At 38.4% G+C, this 16,977-nt stretch overlaps 1 protein-coding gene across 1 annotated transcript in view; it reads right to left on the bottom strand.

Moving 5' to 3' along the window:
* Positions 1-2,566: 2,566 nt before the first annotated feature.
* Positions 2,567-16,977, bottom strand: part of LOC149251367 (protein CURVATURE THYLAKOID 1A, chloroplastic-like) — a 39,486-nt gene continuing 25,075 nt past the window's right edge. Inside the window, exons 2-5 of the mRNA XM_089459375.1 lie at positions 3,558-3,664; positions 3,270-3,377; positions 3,117-3,188; positions 2,567-2,906 (exon numbers count right to left, since the gene is read on the bottom strand). Coding sequence (XP_089315501.1) covers positions 2,835-2,906; positions 3,117-3,188; positions 3,270-3,377; positions 3,558-3,664 — 359 coding nt within the window. The 3' untranslated portion in view covers positions 2,567-2,834. The remainder of the gene's footprint in view (positions 2,907-3,116; positions 3,189-3,269; positions 3,378-3,557; positions 3,665-16,977) is intronic.

Genomic DNA, 16,977 nt, shown 5'->3' with positions numbered 1-16,977 from the left:
TCACAGTTTGTTAACAACAGATCAACACATGACTATAACTGTTCAACTACCCTTAACTAACATAAAATAAAATAATAAAAGTCCTATCTACTTTCCTGTCAACCAACAGAAAGACTAAATAAAAGTAAATTCAACTTTTTTTGACCTGGCAGAGACTTCACCCGGTCATGGTGAGCTAGATGCTCCTGCATCATAAACAATTGGGGGAAAACCCAGTCCTGAGGGTGATTTTCTTGTCTGAATTTTAGCAACAAATATTATCCATCAGCAGTGAAGGGTCTCTCAAACAGCAGTCAAAGTAGGAAGGAGAATATGGCCTGGGGAAAAGCTAATCAAAACAGAAATAAAAAGCTAATCCAAACAGCAGAAAAGGCTACTCTTGGTGTGCATAGATAGCCTGCAATAGCATGGTTTTCCTAACTCTTCCATAATCAGTGTGGATGAATGACACCTTGTGCATTGAGATCCTTTATAGGGAGAGTTGAAGGGAAAGACTTAGGTTGGACAATTTTGATCTCAAGAATCAAGAGAGTATTGTAGCAGTGAAATTCTTTTCTATGTTCCATCCACCAGGCTTTGACCACCACCTTCAATGCAGGGAAGGACATCAATGGCAGGCGTATCACTCACTATGACACAATCAATCTCTTGGGTAATAAGTGTTTTGACACAATTATGCTTTGTTCTAGTTCTCTAAGTCCATTGGCTATGTTGATTTAATTGTTCTCGCAGCATAAGTTGGTTTGCTTGTGCATTTACTCTGAATCTATTTCACTTAAAGTACACACTCTTTCGTGCTTATTCTTCTACTTCCATTGTTATAAACCTCCAAAAATTGATCCCAATCAACTGAAATAAGCATCATAACTCACTCTCACTGTTGATTATTTACAGACAGTCTGAGAGTGGGTGTTATAGTGCGTTGATCATATTGGAATACGTGCAGATTTGTTAATAAGGTGGCATAATACATCCATTAGCGACATCCCCCTTGAGATTGGAATAGTCTCAGTCTGAACAGAGAGGCCTTCCAACTATGACAAGGGTTGATTTGCCTACAGTTTTGGGGAAATTGCTTGTGCAGGCTTGTGTGATAACAAGCCTAGAACATGACTCACCTTGAGGATAATCCTTGCTCTTGTAACCCTGAAATTGACCATTATTTGATCCAATACCTACAATATTGTAGCTGAAATTATCACCCAAGCACACCTTGCCAATGTCTCTTTCCTCAAGTCCACAAACCATTATCTATGGAGTCATGGAACGCCATATGAAAAGAGGCACCCATGTCTACAATCAAATCTTGTTCCTCAATAACAACAAAATAACATAAGAAAGTCAAGTAAACACTTGCAGCTTCTTCGTCACCTTTGGAAATCATGATAGTAGACTCTTTTTGTTCTTCTTTAAAAAGCTTTGTATGACTTGCATTCCTTTTTAGTGTGCCCCTTTTATGGCACTTCTAGCAAATGATTTCCTTTTTCTTCCTTCCTCTAAGGGCAGACCTTCACCTTCCTCTTGTTGGATCTATCTTATCTACTTGATCTCTACTCTTTCCACTCTTTGGAATGACCTATTGAGAGAGGAAATCTTCAATATTGTGAAGAAATTCAGCCTTCCTTCTCATCATCTCTTCTTGTAGAAGTTGGGCCACAATAGCATCAAACTTGAGTTGATTAACTTTTGCAGGTCCACTGATAACTACCATGAGAATCTCCCATGATTCGAGAGACTACTCTGCAGGGTCTCAAATTCTGGTTGGCAGCTAGGTGTGCTCAACCGGGTGTGTGGCTTGAGAGAAGACGTCAGCAGCCAATCCACCCTCTGGAAAAATGCTCGAATGTATAGGAAATAGCACAGTTGCTAAAGCATCCAGACTGGTATTTGGGAGATTTTCGGTTCAAGTTCTAGCTGCTCCATGTTTGCTCCTCAACACCATAACATAAGAAATAGTGCCTTCCAGTTAAGTAAGAATTTATGAACATACAATGCGGTCATTATGATGGATTGTAGCTGCATGCATACTTATTAAACTTACTAGTTCTAACTTCTCATTGATGATAAACAATGATTAGTATTTAGTACATTATCCTGTCATAGAGATAGCTGAAAAATTATCAATTAATAATTAGCATCGATATCGGGCATTCACCTTGACAGTCATTAGCTAGAATACGTGTGTTGTTTGGAAGCACCACAAAAATCTAAGAACAACGCACTCTAGTTGCAGTCTTGCTTCACATTCATATTAAAAATTAACGATTTTAGGGAAGTGCATTAAGGTGTTGAAAAATGCAATGGGCTTCACTTTTAAACAGTAATCATGATACTTCCCTCTTTTTCATTAAAAATATGGTTTATACCAAAAGCCAAAGTAATTTCCCCAAAAACGTAAGTTGAAACATGTTATCCCACATAGCACAAATCAGTCGTTTTAATCCCTATATCGCAGTTCCTTAGATTTAGGACCTCCTAAGTCTTACAACTAAATTACAGTGCTAAGTTTTACTTTCAACCAAATTACAGTGGAAGACATACCAAATGCCTCATGAAAGCTATAGTATTCTGTGAATTAAGAAGTACAGTTTTGAATTCCAAATGGGTCAACATATGCTTACAATTGGAGAACATAGTCTGGCTAAAATTAAAAGCAGATAACATGTAATCAAAGTTAATATCTCACTAACATGAGACTATTCTCTAGAAGGGATTGTACACATGGTCCTTAAAGATACAGTGCAATGCCTGCCTTTCCTCAATATAGCAAAACAGATAAAAAGGATCTCCTGGGAACAATCTTATTTCCATATGTATTTATGTTACAAAACTAACTATTCTATGGTTGAACCGGTAATCTTCTTCTTTAATTCTTCAACATCTGAGGCCAGCTCTTTTCGGCTTGACTGTATAAAGAAATAGAAATATAAATTTCACAAGATTAGTAATGGGCATGCACAGAGAGATTTCTCAGTCAAATATTCCTGTAATAATTCCTGAACGACACAATATCACAATTAAAAGACGAATCATTACTAGATTTCCATTAATGTGAGACATAGAGTTTGACATCAAAACTACTAATTAGACCAAAAGTATTTTGAATATGCAGTTACCTTAAACAAGAGGTATCGATAGACAAACCAACCAGTGTAGCCAAGTCCAATTAGCTCCATAAGCTTAGGGAGCTGAAAAAATCCCACCAAAGATCTTAGATCTTACAGCAATGTATTATTGGAATGTATTTGAATTTAAGTTAAATTTCATACCAGAGGAACTGAATTTATTGCTGCAACAATTATAGACGAAATCCATAGAGCCAATAGTGCACCTCCACCGTAAATTAGAACTGTAGGTTTGTTTTCAACTGCATCCCACTGTGACAATGATCAAGATCAAAGGTCTTCAAATCAAAGTGGTTAGAAGCATATCATCAATCTTCTATTCAAAGTGGAATTCAGTTTCATGGCCAATAAATATATGGCTAGAATTCTCTTTTCTTTTCCTTCAAATAATTAGTTTTCTTGGTAAAAATATCCTTGGGTGAGTGGAATTACCTTTTCCTTTAAGTTAGCAAGCAATTCTTCTGTTTCAACAGAGCTCGTGGTAGAAGTATCCTCTGATGACGAGGCTTTGATCGAAAGAGGTGAAAACTTTAATGAGCCTGCAAGCAGTTGCTTTGTAGTTACTTTACATCGATATCATCTAGGAAAATGTAAAAGACAATAATTTAACAACGGTGTGATAAATTTGAGCAGTTGTTGGAAGATGCATTATTTTAATCTCCAGTTAGAATCAACCATGTCACTTTGTGGCCATGATCTGGATTCTATGCTGTCCAAAAGGAACTCTTTGCAGCCCTATGTTCTAGAAGAATGGAAAGTCTCTTGGCACTGATGGTCGGTCTTGCGAGTTGTTCAAGGCAATGTGGGACTCAACTAGAGATGATCTTTGTTCGAATAAGGCCTTTTCCTCTAGACATTTGATTTCCAAAAATGCTTCTCATGACTATTGGAGGTTCGAGACCCATTACCCTCCTACGCATCTCATGCAAAATTTTGGCTAAGGCACTTGCACATTGGATGTGCAAAGTTGCCTCTCCATAGTACGAGCGGAAAAACCTAGTTTTTGTGTAAGATAAGTTCATTTTTGACACTTTTATGTTAGAATGGGAGGCCATGGATTGGGCTCAAGATAATGGGCATGAGTCCTTGTTTCTCAAGATTGATTTTGATGAAGTTGACTGGTTTATTATTATAGATATGCTCCAATGCTTTGGTTTTGGTTCAAAATGTGTTGGAAAGATTCAAATTATATTATGCAATGCCTTAGGCTTTGTTTCTGTTAATAGTACTCTGACGGTTCACATCCCTCTTCATCGTTTAATCAAACAAGCCTACCCCCTCAACCCTTACGTGTATGTTCTTGTTATAGATGCTTTTGGATATGTTTCGGAATTTACGAGGGTTCAAGGGATCATCCATGGTATTTCTCTCTCGGATAGTTTGGAAATGATCAACAGTCATTTTGTGGATAATTCTTTGCTTTCGGTTCATTTGGATCTGAAGTTGGTTCATATTTCCAAGGGTGTCTCTAGAACCATTGTCAGTGACAAGAATACTGATTATTGGTTGATTGGGCATGGTGATCCCCCCGATTGGATGTCTGAAGAGTGGGGTTGGATCAAACTTGGTGGGAGTGTCCGCTATGTTGGGCTTTTGGGGCTGGTCATTTGGTTATTGACATGTAGAAATGGTACCTTAAGGGATTACAGTTGAAGCTTTTGGCGTGGCGGTATAAGGATTTCCCTTTGGCCAGGAATCTTATAGTTGTTTCACGCATTCTTCGAGTTTCTCATATCTATTGCTGGCTCCCTAGTAAGATTCAATTTAAATTGGAGCAAATCCTCAAATCTTTTCTCCAGTCTAAATATGCGTGGCAAACAAGGGCTTCCTATGGTACCTTGGGACGTCTACATAATGCCCAAGGAGCAGGATGGGCTTGGTCTTGTTGATGTGGTGACTCAAGGGTGTATCTTGGCTGTTAAATTGGTAGTTAGATGTTAAGAGGGATCCACCTTATGCAAATTATTTGTGTCATTGGTTTCAGTCAGCTCAGCATCTCCTTTTGATTTAAGGCCCCTTCAGGCTATGCGATATCATCTCATCGCCACAGTTGTTAAAGGTCTCTAAATCTATCCTTTGTTAGAGTATCTGGAAGGCTTGAAGGTTTGCACTGCCATTGACTAGATGGAACTTCTCTATGAGTCAGGTAGGATGGGATTTGTGGTGGAGGGCTATTTGGAGCTAGATTGACCAGAGGCACTGTATTGTGGAGTCACAAATGTGTCAGATTTCAGGCTCGCAGGCTAAGAAAGAAAGGTGTCTTCTTTGGAGAGATCTCTAGGATTTCACTACCAAGGACTTGAAGGATTGGAGAGTGCTTTCTCAGCAAAAGGCCCTCCTTTCCTTGAACAGGCCAGCTGTCAGAAATATCACTAGCTTACTCCAAGCAGAAGATCTATGTAAGCTAAATATTGATATGCAAGAGCCCTTTTGGAGAGATTGAGTGACTGTAAGAATATCTACTCTTTTCTTTATCAGAGACACCTGTTACCCCAAATTGCATAAGCAATTTAAGACATGCTGCCCAGGACACAGTGCGGCTTGCATTTACTATGTCAATATTACAGATGTAGATGTCTCCAAGGACAGTAGATGCTGTCATACAAAGAAATATTGTTGGAGCAGCTACCAAAGTAGCATCTATAGTGTGTTGGCATCTCTTAGAAGCTTTTCAAAAATGGTGTGGTTCCCGACCCTAAAGAAGATACATCTAGATTGAACAAGTATCCTCATAAACAGTGTTGGAAAATCAGGCCAGCTCCACTAGTGTCATTCAGTTCCAAGCTATGGCCATGTTATGATTTAGCTAAGGTGCCAGTGGTACTCTGCCTAATCATCAGAATTTGTGGGACAGCCCTAGTCTGTATTGTCAACATGTTGCAGAGCACCACTGTGACTCTCTGTAGATAGTGGCAGGTCACTTGGGGAGACAATCCTCAAGCGAATCATCATCACAATGTTTCTGCTCCCTAAAGCTATCCATAGAAATTTCAGTTGATTCCTTTCACTTGGATCCACGAATTGTGCCAAGGAGATCGCTTTCAGCCTCTTTTTCCTTATCACATTCTAATTGTTCTCCTCACTCCACCCATATCCCACCATAGAAGGAACAAGATAAAGCTTCATCTTTCATACAGACTATGATCGGGACACACAGCAGCGTCCACGTCACCCTTAACAAACAAATGCCAAGAATAAGGCACATCATGATCTGCTTTGAGTTGCCCCACATTTTCAAATTGGTGACCAAATTTTGGTGCCTTTGGACAAGAAACACTTCAAAAATCAGCAACATTATCATGGGATATAGTCCTTACACCATGCAATAAATTGGGTCCTAATGCCTTCAAATTGGCCCTTCCTCCTTATCTTAGCATCAATGAGGTGGCTAATGTCATCTAATTGAAATTTTAATACCATTCTTGGAGGAATTGCTCCAAATCAGACATCTAGTTGCCATAATTCTAGCATTTTAGCCCTCCTTCCCTAAAAATATTCTTCTTGATGTCACGACATCAAATCGCCACCTACTTGGTATGTAACTACAAAGGTACATTGCCCACTTGCAGCGGCTCTACAACCAAATGGGACCTGCCCACTATTGCAACAGAAATGGAAAATGAACAATATTAACATAAAATAAGCAAGAAACAACGGGATACCTACACACCCAAGGGTTGATTGCATCTGCAAATCCGAGTAATGGAAGTTGGCATCTTCTATAAACACGAAAAATCGATTGATTTGTATTGATAAAAATGATGGATACATATGAGAAGGGAAAATAACACTTTAATAGTGCACTAACCAAATACTTGAAGTCATTAAATAAACAGTTAAGCTCTTATCATACTAAAGTGGTCTTTTAACAAATATAACGCTATTACAAAATCATGAGCTTGTACACAAAATAGGTCATGTACATAAAGTCTAATACCAAATATAGATGTTGTGGTTAGGTATACAACACTATTTAAGTAAAGTGGTTGTCTCAACTAGTATTTGGGTAACAATTTTCTAATCTTTAATAGAAATTGAGGAGGATTTCCTCTTAGAGGAATCATTAGAGAAACTTTGAAGTCTAAAATAGGCCTCCTTAGAAAATAATAACATAAGATTTATGAATTTACAAAGAAAAAGAAAACTATTTTTTTAATCATATATTCAACTTATTTTCTTATGGAGTTACTCAAATTTCAAATGTAGGCACTTACATCCAACAATTATCCACTTTGTATATTTTTGATAAACCTACAACGTGATAAATTAGAAATACATGAAAAAGCATGTTTTTCAAGTATTTCTAGTTTATCTCACTATGGGTATATCAAAAGAATGCAAAGTGTGTACTTGTTGGATGCAAAATTTAATTCCATGTCAAACAAACGCATCCTTCTGAAAATTAAGTAAAACTCATAAGGAGATAAATATAAGATATAATGATTTTTTCTTCTTCTTTCTCTTGAAAGGTATTTACCTCCATTGTTGATGGCGATTTTAATTGCATATGAAAAATGACTAAGTTAAAGGTTCACTTGATCATTTAATTGTCAGCCCAACATTCTTATTAGGTTTATGGAACGCTAATATTGTAAATACAGAATCAAGGACTAGGTTTAACTTAGTTATTCATATGGTTAATGCAAAAGTTTTATTAAATGTATTTAAAGTTTATATATATATATATATATATATATTATATTTTATTTTTATTAATTTAAAATTAATATTTAAGCATATACTACTATGTAAACATTGATTTTTAGAAAAATCAATCTATAAAAATTGATAAAAAATAAGATAAATCATAAATGAACGTTAAAAATTTAATGTAACAATTTATATATTAAAGTTTTACATTAAAAGCTCTATAATAAAGTAACACAACTTGATTGAACTAAAGTATCAATATAAGACACCTTTATTATTTATATGACTAGCCTAGAACCATCTTAATTCTCAATCTACCAAGCTCTGAGAGGGATCAAATCTCTCTTTCGAGGTGCAAACCTCTTTTAGATTGAAAATATATTTAATCTCTCTTGGCACTTGGTAGATCTAGAGTTAAGACAAATCTAGGTTGGTTTAATTATTAGCCTTTAAATAGGCCACAATAAAAAAGAATACCATGGGAAAAACCATGGGTTGGAGTCACATAAGTTATTTTAAATTAAATTAAATTTTGTTTTATTTGAAATGAGTAAAATATTAAACATTAAACATTACAACATCACTACCATACTAGGTTGGAGAAACTTCTCAACCCAATTAGTGTGAAATAAAGAAACTGCAAATAAAATTATAATCATACGTGTTGAGTGTTCAAGTGTGTTGAAAGCAATGTTACATGGTCTCAGATCACTCGCGAGTACTCACAATTTCAACTCTGATCTTCAACCAAACGAGCCAATCTAAATCTCGACGAGTCAAACTCATGTTGACCAAGCTTGACTTGTGATTTCAGCGATTTGCAAAGGAATCAATGAGCCACTCAGATTCTTAGGTTAAAAGTTCACGGGGTTTAATTTTGTGGTTTCGGTTTCACTTCTTCTTGCCGCTTGCCATGCTTGGAGTTCGTTTTCATTTCTTTTCGCCTATCCCAAGACGTTGTGGATCAAACGACACCATTGTCACATTCTTCCCTCACTGCATGCACTTCGGCTTTGGTAAACTATAACCCTTTCTCTAATTCGTCAAGGTTGCAATGGTTTTTGTTGGTAGACTTCATGTATACAGTATTAGGCAGTCAACTTCATGTATTAGGGAACGACCTTAGCTTTGGTTAGCTCACTCATCTTACCAAACTATGTTGCTTTTCGGGTTTTCTATACCTTAGGTCTAGCGATGCCACCCTTTCCCCACCCAAAGAGTCACCTAAGCGAACTACGAGTTTGCTTACCAAACACAAATTACTTGCCTCGACGCTCATGCCAGTAGCTATTGACTTGGCCAGTGTATGTACATATTTGTGGTTGCTCCCTGATGGTCGAGCAACGCTCTTTGCCTTTAAAAATATCACTTTGAATAAAAGAAATCTGTTGTAGTATGTTAAAGTTCTATATCATTTTGAATAAGAGCAAATCGTTGTAGAATGTTGGAACCTTACAAGGACCTATAATAATGAAACAATTTCTTAAATTCATTTGTCGTCGAGTGTATAAGTGATCTACCAATGGGTATAACGTACTAGCAATCCAAACTTAACCCAATTTAGAAGTCATGCTACTGTAACCCCAAGTAAGATTTTAGCAGGTCTGCAGTGTTGGTTGACAAAAACTTGGAAACTCCTTGTCTCGTTTGAATCTTTGTACCTATTTTTGAATATTTTCCAATACTTAATATATTTTATACTTGAAGTATACACATTGTCCTTATGAGTTTTTGGACATCTATTGATATTATGCATTGTTTGGACATGACTTTATTGAATATCAATGAAAACTGTTTTTTTTTTAATTCAATATATGTGTATATCTTTATTTATTGTATTCACCGATTTTTTTCCCATTTTTTCCCTATCCGAGTAAAACTCTTCACTCTTTTGCCTCGATTTATCGCTGATTTCGAGTCTAGTAATATTGGTTGAAAGTCTACATAGACATAGAATTGCACTTGAACTAATTTCACATGCAAGAAAGTTTAAACAATTTGTGATAGAGTTTATATAAACAACATTGAAGTGTATTGAACTTTGAGTTAGATTATGCAGTAGACCGTCGTTGAGAATTTTGTGATAGTATTTATAGTATATACAGAGATTGATTTTGTATATATACATAGATAAGTTTGTATCGATACAGATATTTGTCTATACCGAGGACTGGCTATATCATTGGAGAGAATGACTATATATCGAGGTATACCAGGGTATAGCTATGAAGTAATTACATAGGGTTGAATTTACATAGAGGTCAAGTTCAATATTATCGAAATGGATTGTTAAAGAGTTTAGGGATCGTTTACATTAACGTAGAGTGATTCACAAGACTTGGTAAGGATAAGACTGCTGTACTTCGAAACTCTTGATGAGTTTATAATTTCCATTGTTCTTTAGCTCAGCAAAATAAATATTATTGTATAAAAGAAAACAAATGACAATCCTTAATGTGCAAGTTACACTATTGTATAAAACAAAACAAATGACGACCCTTAATGTGCAAGTTATAAATGGTGACTTAGGGCATAGACATAGTTCATGGGTTGTGTCTTATTGCATTAGCTCAGCTTATAAATCCAGCACAAATTTCATAATATCATTACAAGATAAGAGATAAGATGCAGATTGTTTTATGCTTTTAATTAGAAACTAAAGCAATTCACTATCATGAATTCTTAAGTTAACAATCAGAAAGATATACATATGTAGATCTAAACTACTGTACATGCAGCCTCATACCTTAAGTGGGCCGGGGCCCTGCCTCTCTAAGATGTGGGCTGAAAAATAATAAAAAGCTACAGGAACAATGATAATGCATACAAGAAACAGAATTTTTATATATTGCAAAATAGAACTGAACATGAACTGGAGCTATATCTTTTACATAGTGCATATGGGTGTCTTTATATAGAGTTCAAATAACAGCATATTTGAACTTATGAAAGCAATTAAGGGTAAACAGAATCCTGGTAAACAGAATCCTATCATTCTAGTGATTGTTACAAATCATAACTGAGTCATCTAACATTATCTAAACACAGTTACAAGGTATTGATGATCTGATAATCACCCTATGAGTGACCTCAGTTGAAGATTTATTAAACAAAAGGTATTACAGACTCATGTGATGGTGTGTGTGTTCTATGTTATTTAAGCAACGGATCGATCAGATTGCCAATACACAGAAAATAAGTAGAAAGACAACAGAGAAATACAGTAAGCAACACAAAGACACAAACACTTTTTAATAAGGAGTTCACCCTATTCTCCAGGGCTACGTCTCCGGTCTACCTTCAGTGGTGGCCTTATTTTATTGTGTCTTCAGCAGAGAAATTACAATACAGGGACTCAATATGAGTTCTCCTGAAGCAGATTTTGCTTGGCAGGGTGGTTCTTGGAATCCCCAAGCCACTCGGAGTACACAAACTCTCGTTCTTCCTACCAGCTCTGTGACCCTTGGTCTACAGTGGAAAGAGCCAACTATGATGCTCAATCCGGACAGATTCCTCTATGGGAAGGCTTCATTCTTCAAGCTCTCTGGTGCTCGATGCTGCCTGTGGTCAGCTCGACCCTCTGTCTCCTCTACTTGGCTTTACTGCTCTCTGTGTTCAGTCCTCCTCTCAGGGTTCACTGTTCACTGTCTCTCTTGGTCGCTTGGACTCTTCTCTATTCCTCCTCTCTCAATCTCTATTCGACTCTTTCTGTTCATGGCTTTAGCCATTCGATCTCCATGCCTGTTTGGTTCCTCTCCTGCCTACGTTGATTCTCCTTCCGCCTGTGTGCTGGGAGTTCCCTGTTCGGCGTCAGCATGAATGCTCAGGAAGTAGCCACGTGTCTCCATCGGAACAGCGCCAGCCTGTTCGTCGATTCATTTCTTCGGTTATGTCGTGGATACGTTCTTTCTCCACCATGGCGGTCAACGGATTCCAAATCCCCTTAAATCGCAGCTTAATTCCCTGTCGATTCTGCTTCTTTCTATCGGGCGCAATCTCAGCCGTCCAATCTAGGCTCCTCAAGATCCGACGTCATATGCACGTCGAGCGCGGTTGACTTGCTCGACCGATAACGCGCGATCACGGCGGTTTTTCTCTCACCTCCACTGCCACGCGTCGATCGCTGAGTGGGATCGCTCCGCTCTCCTCCAAAACCTCTTACCGCTCAAGGGCGCCCCGATCAAAACCGCCGGTTTCCAGGTCGTGGGTCCCACCTTCGTACGTTGGCGCTTTTCGTTTCTCTGCCCGCGGTTCTCCGGCTCCCAACGTGACCAAGGGCTTAAGGCCCCTCCATTTCGGCCCTGTTTTCCCAGCGTCACGCATCGAAAATTAGCTCCTTTTCTCGTTCCAAGGCTCCCAGGGGCTACATCGACCTCCTACGCAGTCTCCATGGGCCTCGGTTAGTGCACTTTGACGAGGTCCTCGTCGTTCCACGCCAACTGCCATGGCCACTGGTTCAGGGTGTTTCGATTGCTGTTTTGGATTCTTCAAGGATTTGTTTCATCTCGATACAGTCATGGTTCTTTGACAGTCGTTTATGGATCCGATTTGGATCATGGCCTCCCTACTGAAAAGCTTTTGGACCACCAAAAGTTGGTTTTCTTCAAGCATCGACTAAGTGAAGAAACTGTTGTCTCATTTGTCCAATCTCAATCCACTTTGCACTGCTCGGCTTCGAACCTTTAAGCCCAATCCTGAGGTATTCCACCTGTCCACTGCGCATCGTCCTTACCTTCCTGTCCAGCACTGTATCTTCCTGCAACTCATTAAGATATTCAGGTAGTAGGTCATCAACAGAAGGTAATTGACTCTGCTCTTCAGGGTCCTCAATCATTGAAGGTTCAAACAACCTCAAGCAATCTGCGTTCACGACTAAGTAGATGTGCATGTAAGCTGGCAGATCAAGGCGAAAAGCATTTTCACCAATCTTCTCAAGTATCCTGAAGGGTCCATACCTGATAGGTTTTAGCTTCTTGCCTTCACCTTGCATCCTGTCCTTGCTGATATACAGCCAAACTTGGTCTCCAACTTGAAAACTATGCTCCATCCAATGCTTATCATGCCTAACCTTGAACTTGGCCTGGCTCTTTTCCAATTGTTCCTGTACTGCCTGGTGGATCTCCTGGATCTGTTCAATGAACCTAGTTTCCCTGTCCACATCACTGTGTCTATCAACCATGGTATCTTTACCAAAGACAAAATCCAAGGGAGACCTTGGTATGAAACCAAAGCAGGTCTCGAAAGGAGATCTCTGGGTAGAAGAGTGTTTGGCTCTATTGTAAGCATGCTGCACATAACACAAGTGTTCATCCCAAAGCTTAGGGTGTTTGCTGCAATATCCTCTCAGTAACTGGATCACTGTCCTGTTAACTACTTCTGTCTGGCCATCTGTTTGTGGATGAAAAGCTGTGCTTTTCTTTAATTTGGTGTCCATTAGTTCCCACAGACTGGACCAAAACTTTCCCACAAATCGGGTGTCTCGATCAGATATAATAGAAGTGGGTAATCCAAAATGAACCCATACATGTTCAAAGAATAATTTTGCAGTTTGTTCAGCTGTAATTTGTTTACTACAGGGTGTCAAGATACACATTTTGTTGAACCTATCCACAACAACATATAGATAATCATGACCTTTCCTATATTTGGGCAGTCCTCCAACAAAATCCACGGAAATGCTTTCCCAAGGGTGAGAAGGAACTGGCAATGGGGTGTACAAGCCTAGTTTTCTATTGCTGGGCTTGCTTTTAGCACACATAGCACATTCGTTTACGTATCTAGAAACTGTTTCACTCATTCTCGGCCAATAACAGAACCTTTGCAGCTGTGCCATTGTTTTACTTACCCCAAAGTGACCTGATATCAGAGAAGTGTGTGCTTCCCTAATTATCTTTGCTCTCTCAGTTTGTGGAATGCAGAGTTTCCCACAATAATATAAGAGTTGGTCCTTTACATGATAGTCCAATTCTTCTACTCTTTTGCCTTGACTCAAAGTTGCATATACATCTTTAAAGTCCATGTCCTGAGCATACTGTTCTATGTAGCTTTCATGCAGCACAAAATTATGCTTAAGTATGGTAGATGCATTTATAATGGGTCTAGATAACATGTCTGCAACCTTGTTATGTATGCCCTTTTTATATCTGATGACTAAATGAAACTGTTGTAGAAGACCCATCCATCTATAATGTCTTGATTGTTGCAACTTAGTTTGGGAGTGTAGGTATTGAAGTCGCTGATGATTAGTATGTATTACTGTTTCTTTGCCCATTAAGTAACGTTTCCACTTTTTCACACTTTGAACTAATGCATACAATTCCTTATCATATGTAGGATAGTTGACTACTGCAGGATTAAAAGTCTCAGAATGATAGCATATGGGTTTACTGTGCTGTTTCAACACTGCTCCCAGGGCATAGTCACTGGCATCAGTTTGGATCTCAAATGGTCTTTGTAGATCTGGCAGTGCTAGTACAGGTGTTGTACTAATTTTTTCCTTCAAGGTGTCGAAGGCTTTCTATTGTTTGCCTCCCCACTGAAACACCTTGTTCAATCCTGTCAAAGCATGTAAGGGAGCTGCAATTGAGGAAAAATTGGAAATGAACTTCCTCCCATACTGTGCTGCTCCTAAGAAGCTTCTCACTTTTGTAGCAGACTTGGGTTTAGGCCAGTTTACAATGACTGCCACTTTAGAGGGATCTATTTTCAATTCACCTCCCCCTACTATATGACCCAAATAATTTAGAGAGGTTTTGCCAAATTCACATTTGGAGAGTTTAACATAAAGTTTTTCTCTTTTCAAAACATCTAATGTCTGCTTAACATGCTTTAAATGTTCTTCCCACGTTTTACTAAAAATCAGAATGTCATCCAGATACACAATAACAAAATCATCAAGAAAAGGTCTGAGTACATCATTCATTAATCTCATGAAAGTAGCAGGGGCATTGGTCAAGCCAAAAGGCATAACCAGCCATTCATACAATCCCTGTTTTGTTTTGAAAGCAGTCTTCCATGCATCTTGCTCTGCAACTCTGACCTGATGGTATCCACTGTGAAAATCCAACTTGGTGAAATAAACAGCTTCCTTCAGTTGATCTAAAAGATCATCTATGCGAGGAAGGGGATAATGATTTTTTATTGTTATCTTATTCAGTGCTCGGTAATCAATGCACATTCTCCACGAGCCATCTTTCTTTCTCACCAAAACGATTGGTGACCCACATGGTGATGTGCTAGGCCTGATGAACCCTTTCTCGAGCAACTCCTGCACCTGCTTCTTGATTTCAGCATTCCTTAAAGCAGATAACCTGTACATCCCAACGTTAGGCAAAGGAACATCTTGCTGCAAAATAATATCATGTACTATTCCCTTTTGGGGTGGCAGACCTTGAGGTTCTTGAAACAAGACATCATACTCTGAAACAATCTTTTCTATATCATCTTGCTGACCAGAATTACAACCCTCAAATACATTGGTTTTATCAGTTTTCTTTTCCTTTACAACCATCAATAAGAACTATTTGCATGAATTTATCATTATTTTCATCTGTCCTGAGTTTATGAGAGTATAATTATTCTCGAGCTTATGAGCTCTTACAAAGTATTCGATTCCATCTTTAACAAGTAGATACTTGTTCTCAGCTCTATAGAAAATAGCCTTTCTATCATACAAGTAAGGACTTCCTAAAACAATTCCACATATATCCAAAGGAATTATATCTAACTCAACCTCATCTACAAATGCTGACCCAAAAGAAAACTTGAGTTTGCACTGTCTAGTCACCTGTAGTTGTGCTTTGTCATTCAACCATCCTAATGGGTATGGCTTCTTATGAGGTGTAGTTGCTAATCCCAATTTCTTTACAATTGCTTCAGAAATCAGATTTGCTTGTGAGCCACTATCAAACAAAGTATCAATCTTTTGATTTTTGGAAACAACTCGAATATGGAAAAGCTCATGTCTTTTTCTCTCATGTTCTTCATCAATAACAGATTGAGCACAATTACTAGTAGATGCTTCAGAATTCTTACCTTTTATACCTGTGGCTGCAATGATTGTTTCATCTCTCGAGTCTGACCCCAAATCTTTCTGAATAGCTGCAGCAGTATTCTTCTTCTTGCCCTCGGACTTCTTAGGTCTCAGCTCTGGATGCAGAATCCAACAATGCTCATCATCATGCCCCTCCTTTTTACAGTGAGTGCATGAAGCTTTGCCTTTCTGTGCAGTGTTAGCCTTCCTTGCTTTCCACTTCTGCTTTCTTTTTTCCTTGCTCTTGCTTACAGTGGGTTGGGATAGTCCCCCAACTTTTGGATTTCCATTCTTTCCTCTAGCTTCTAGATGAGTAGCTTGTATAGATACCTCATCTATACTAGTGGGATTAAACATGAGGATGGTATGCCTCATGTAGCTGTGTAGACCACCAATGTACTTCAAAAGAGTTTCTGGTGAGTCTAATGAGATACCCAACATCAATGCTCTCTTTCGAAACTCTTGAGTGTACCCTTGTACACTTTGCCCTTTCAACTGCCGAAGAGTTTGCCAACCCATCATGGCTTGTTGCATGTAGGCCAATGGATAGAAATACTTTTTGATTGCAGTAACAAATTCACTCCAGACAGAGATGGTCTTACCATGCTTCCTCATATCAGCTTGGGTTCTGCCTTCCCACCAAACCAAGGCAGTGCCCCCTAGGCGTAGGCTTGCCAGCTGAATCTTACTCTTGTCTGAGTCTAAATTTTGTACTCTGCCTGAGTCTAAATTTTGTACTCTGCAATACACATCAATTTGTCTAATCCAATTGTCCAACTTTTCAGCATTTAGCTCTCCATCATATATAGGCAAATCAAATTTAACATCTAACTTAATCAAAGATGCTTTCTTATTATGCACAGGGCTACTAGGAGGTGTAGGGAAGCTTTCCTCTCTCCCCATTCCTTTGGAGTGGTCATGGGAATGAAATTCATCTTCTTCTTTATCTTGCTTAGAGCCTGATAAATCTTCACCCTTATGCTTTCTAAAGTCCCTATACATTTCTTCTACCATAGACTTTATAGCTAGGAAACTTTCTATGAATTGAGGGTCTGGCACTATAGAACCTTCCTCTGACATTGTCTTCCGAGAATAGACTCTTCCAATTTCAGGATTAGTTTCCACCAACTCTCCTTCTCCTAATTTGATATTTGATCTAGTGAGCATTCA

The sequence above is a fragment of the Pinus tabuliformis genome, chromosome 7 (assembly GCF_031772625.1).
Source record: "Pinus tabuliformis cultivar Carrire ecotype Pingquan chromosome 7, CPIR1, whole genome shotgun sequence".
Lineage (NCBI taxonomy): Eukaryota > Viridiplantae > Streptophyta > Pinopsida > Pinales > Pinaceae > Pinus > Pinus tabuliformis.
The sequence above is the reverse complement of the archived record's forward strand: the minus strand, read 5'-3'. Positions and strand labels throughout refer to the sequence as shown.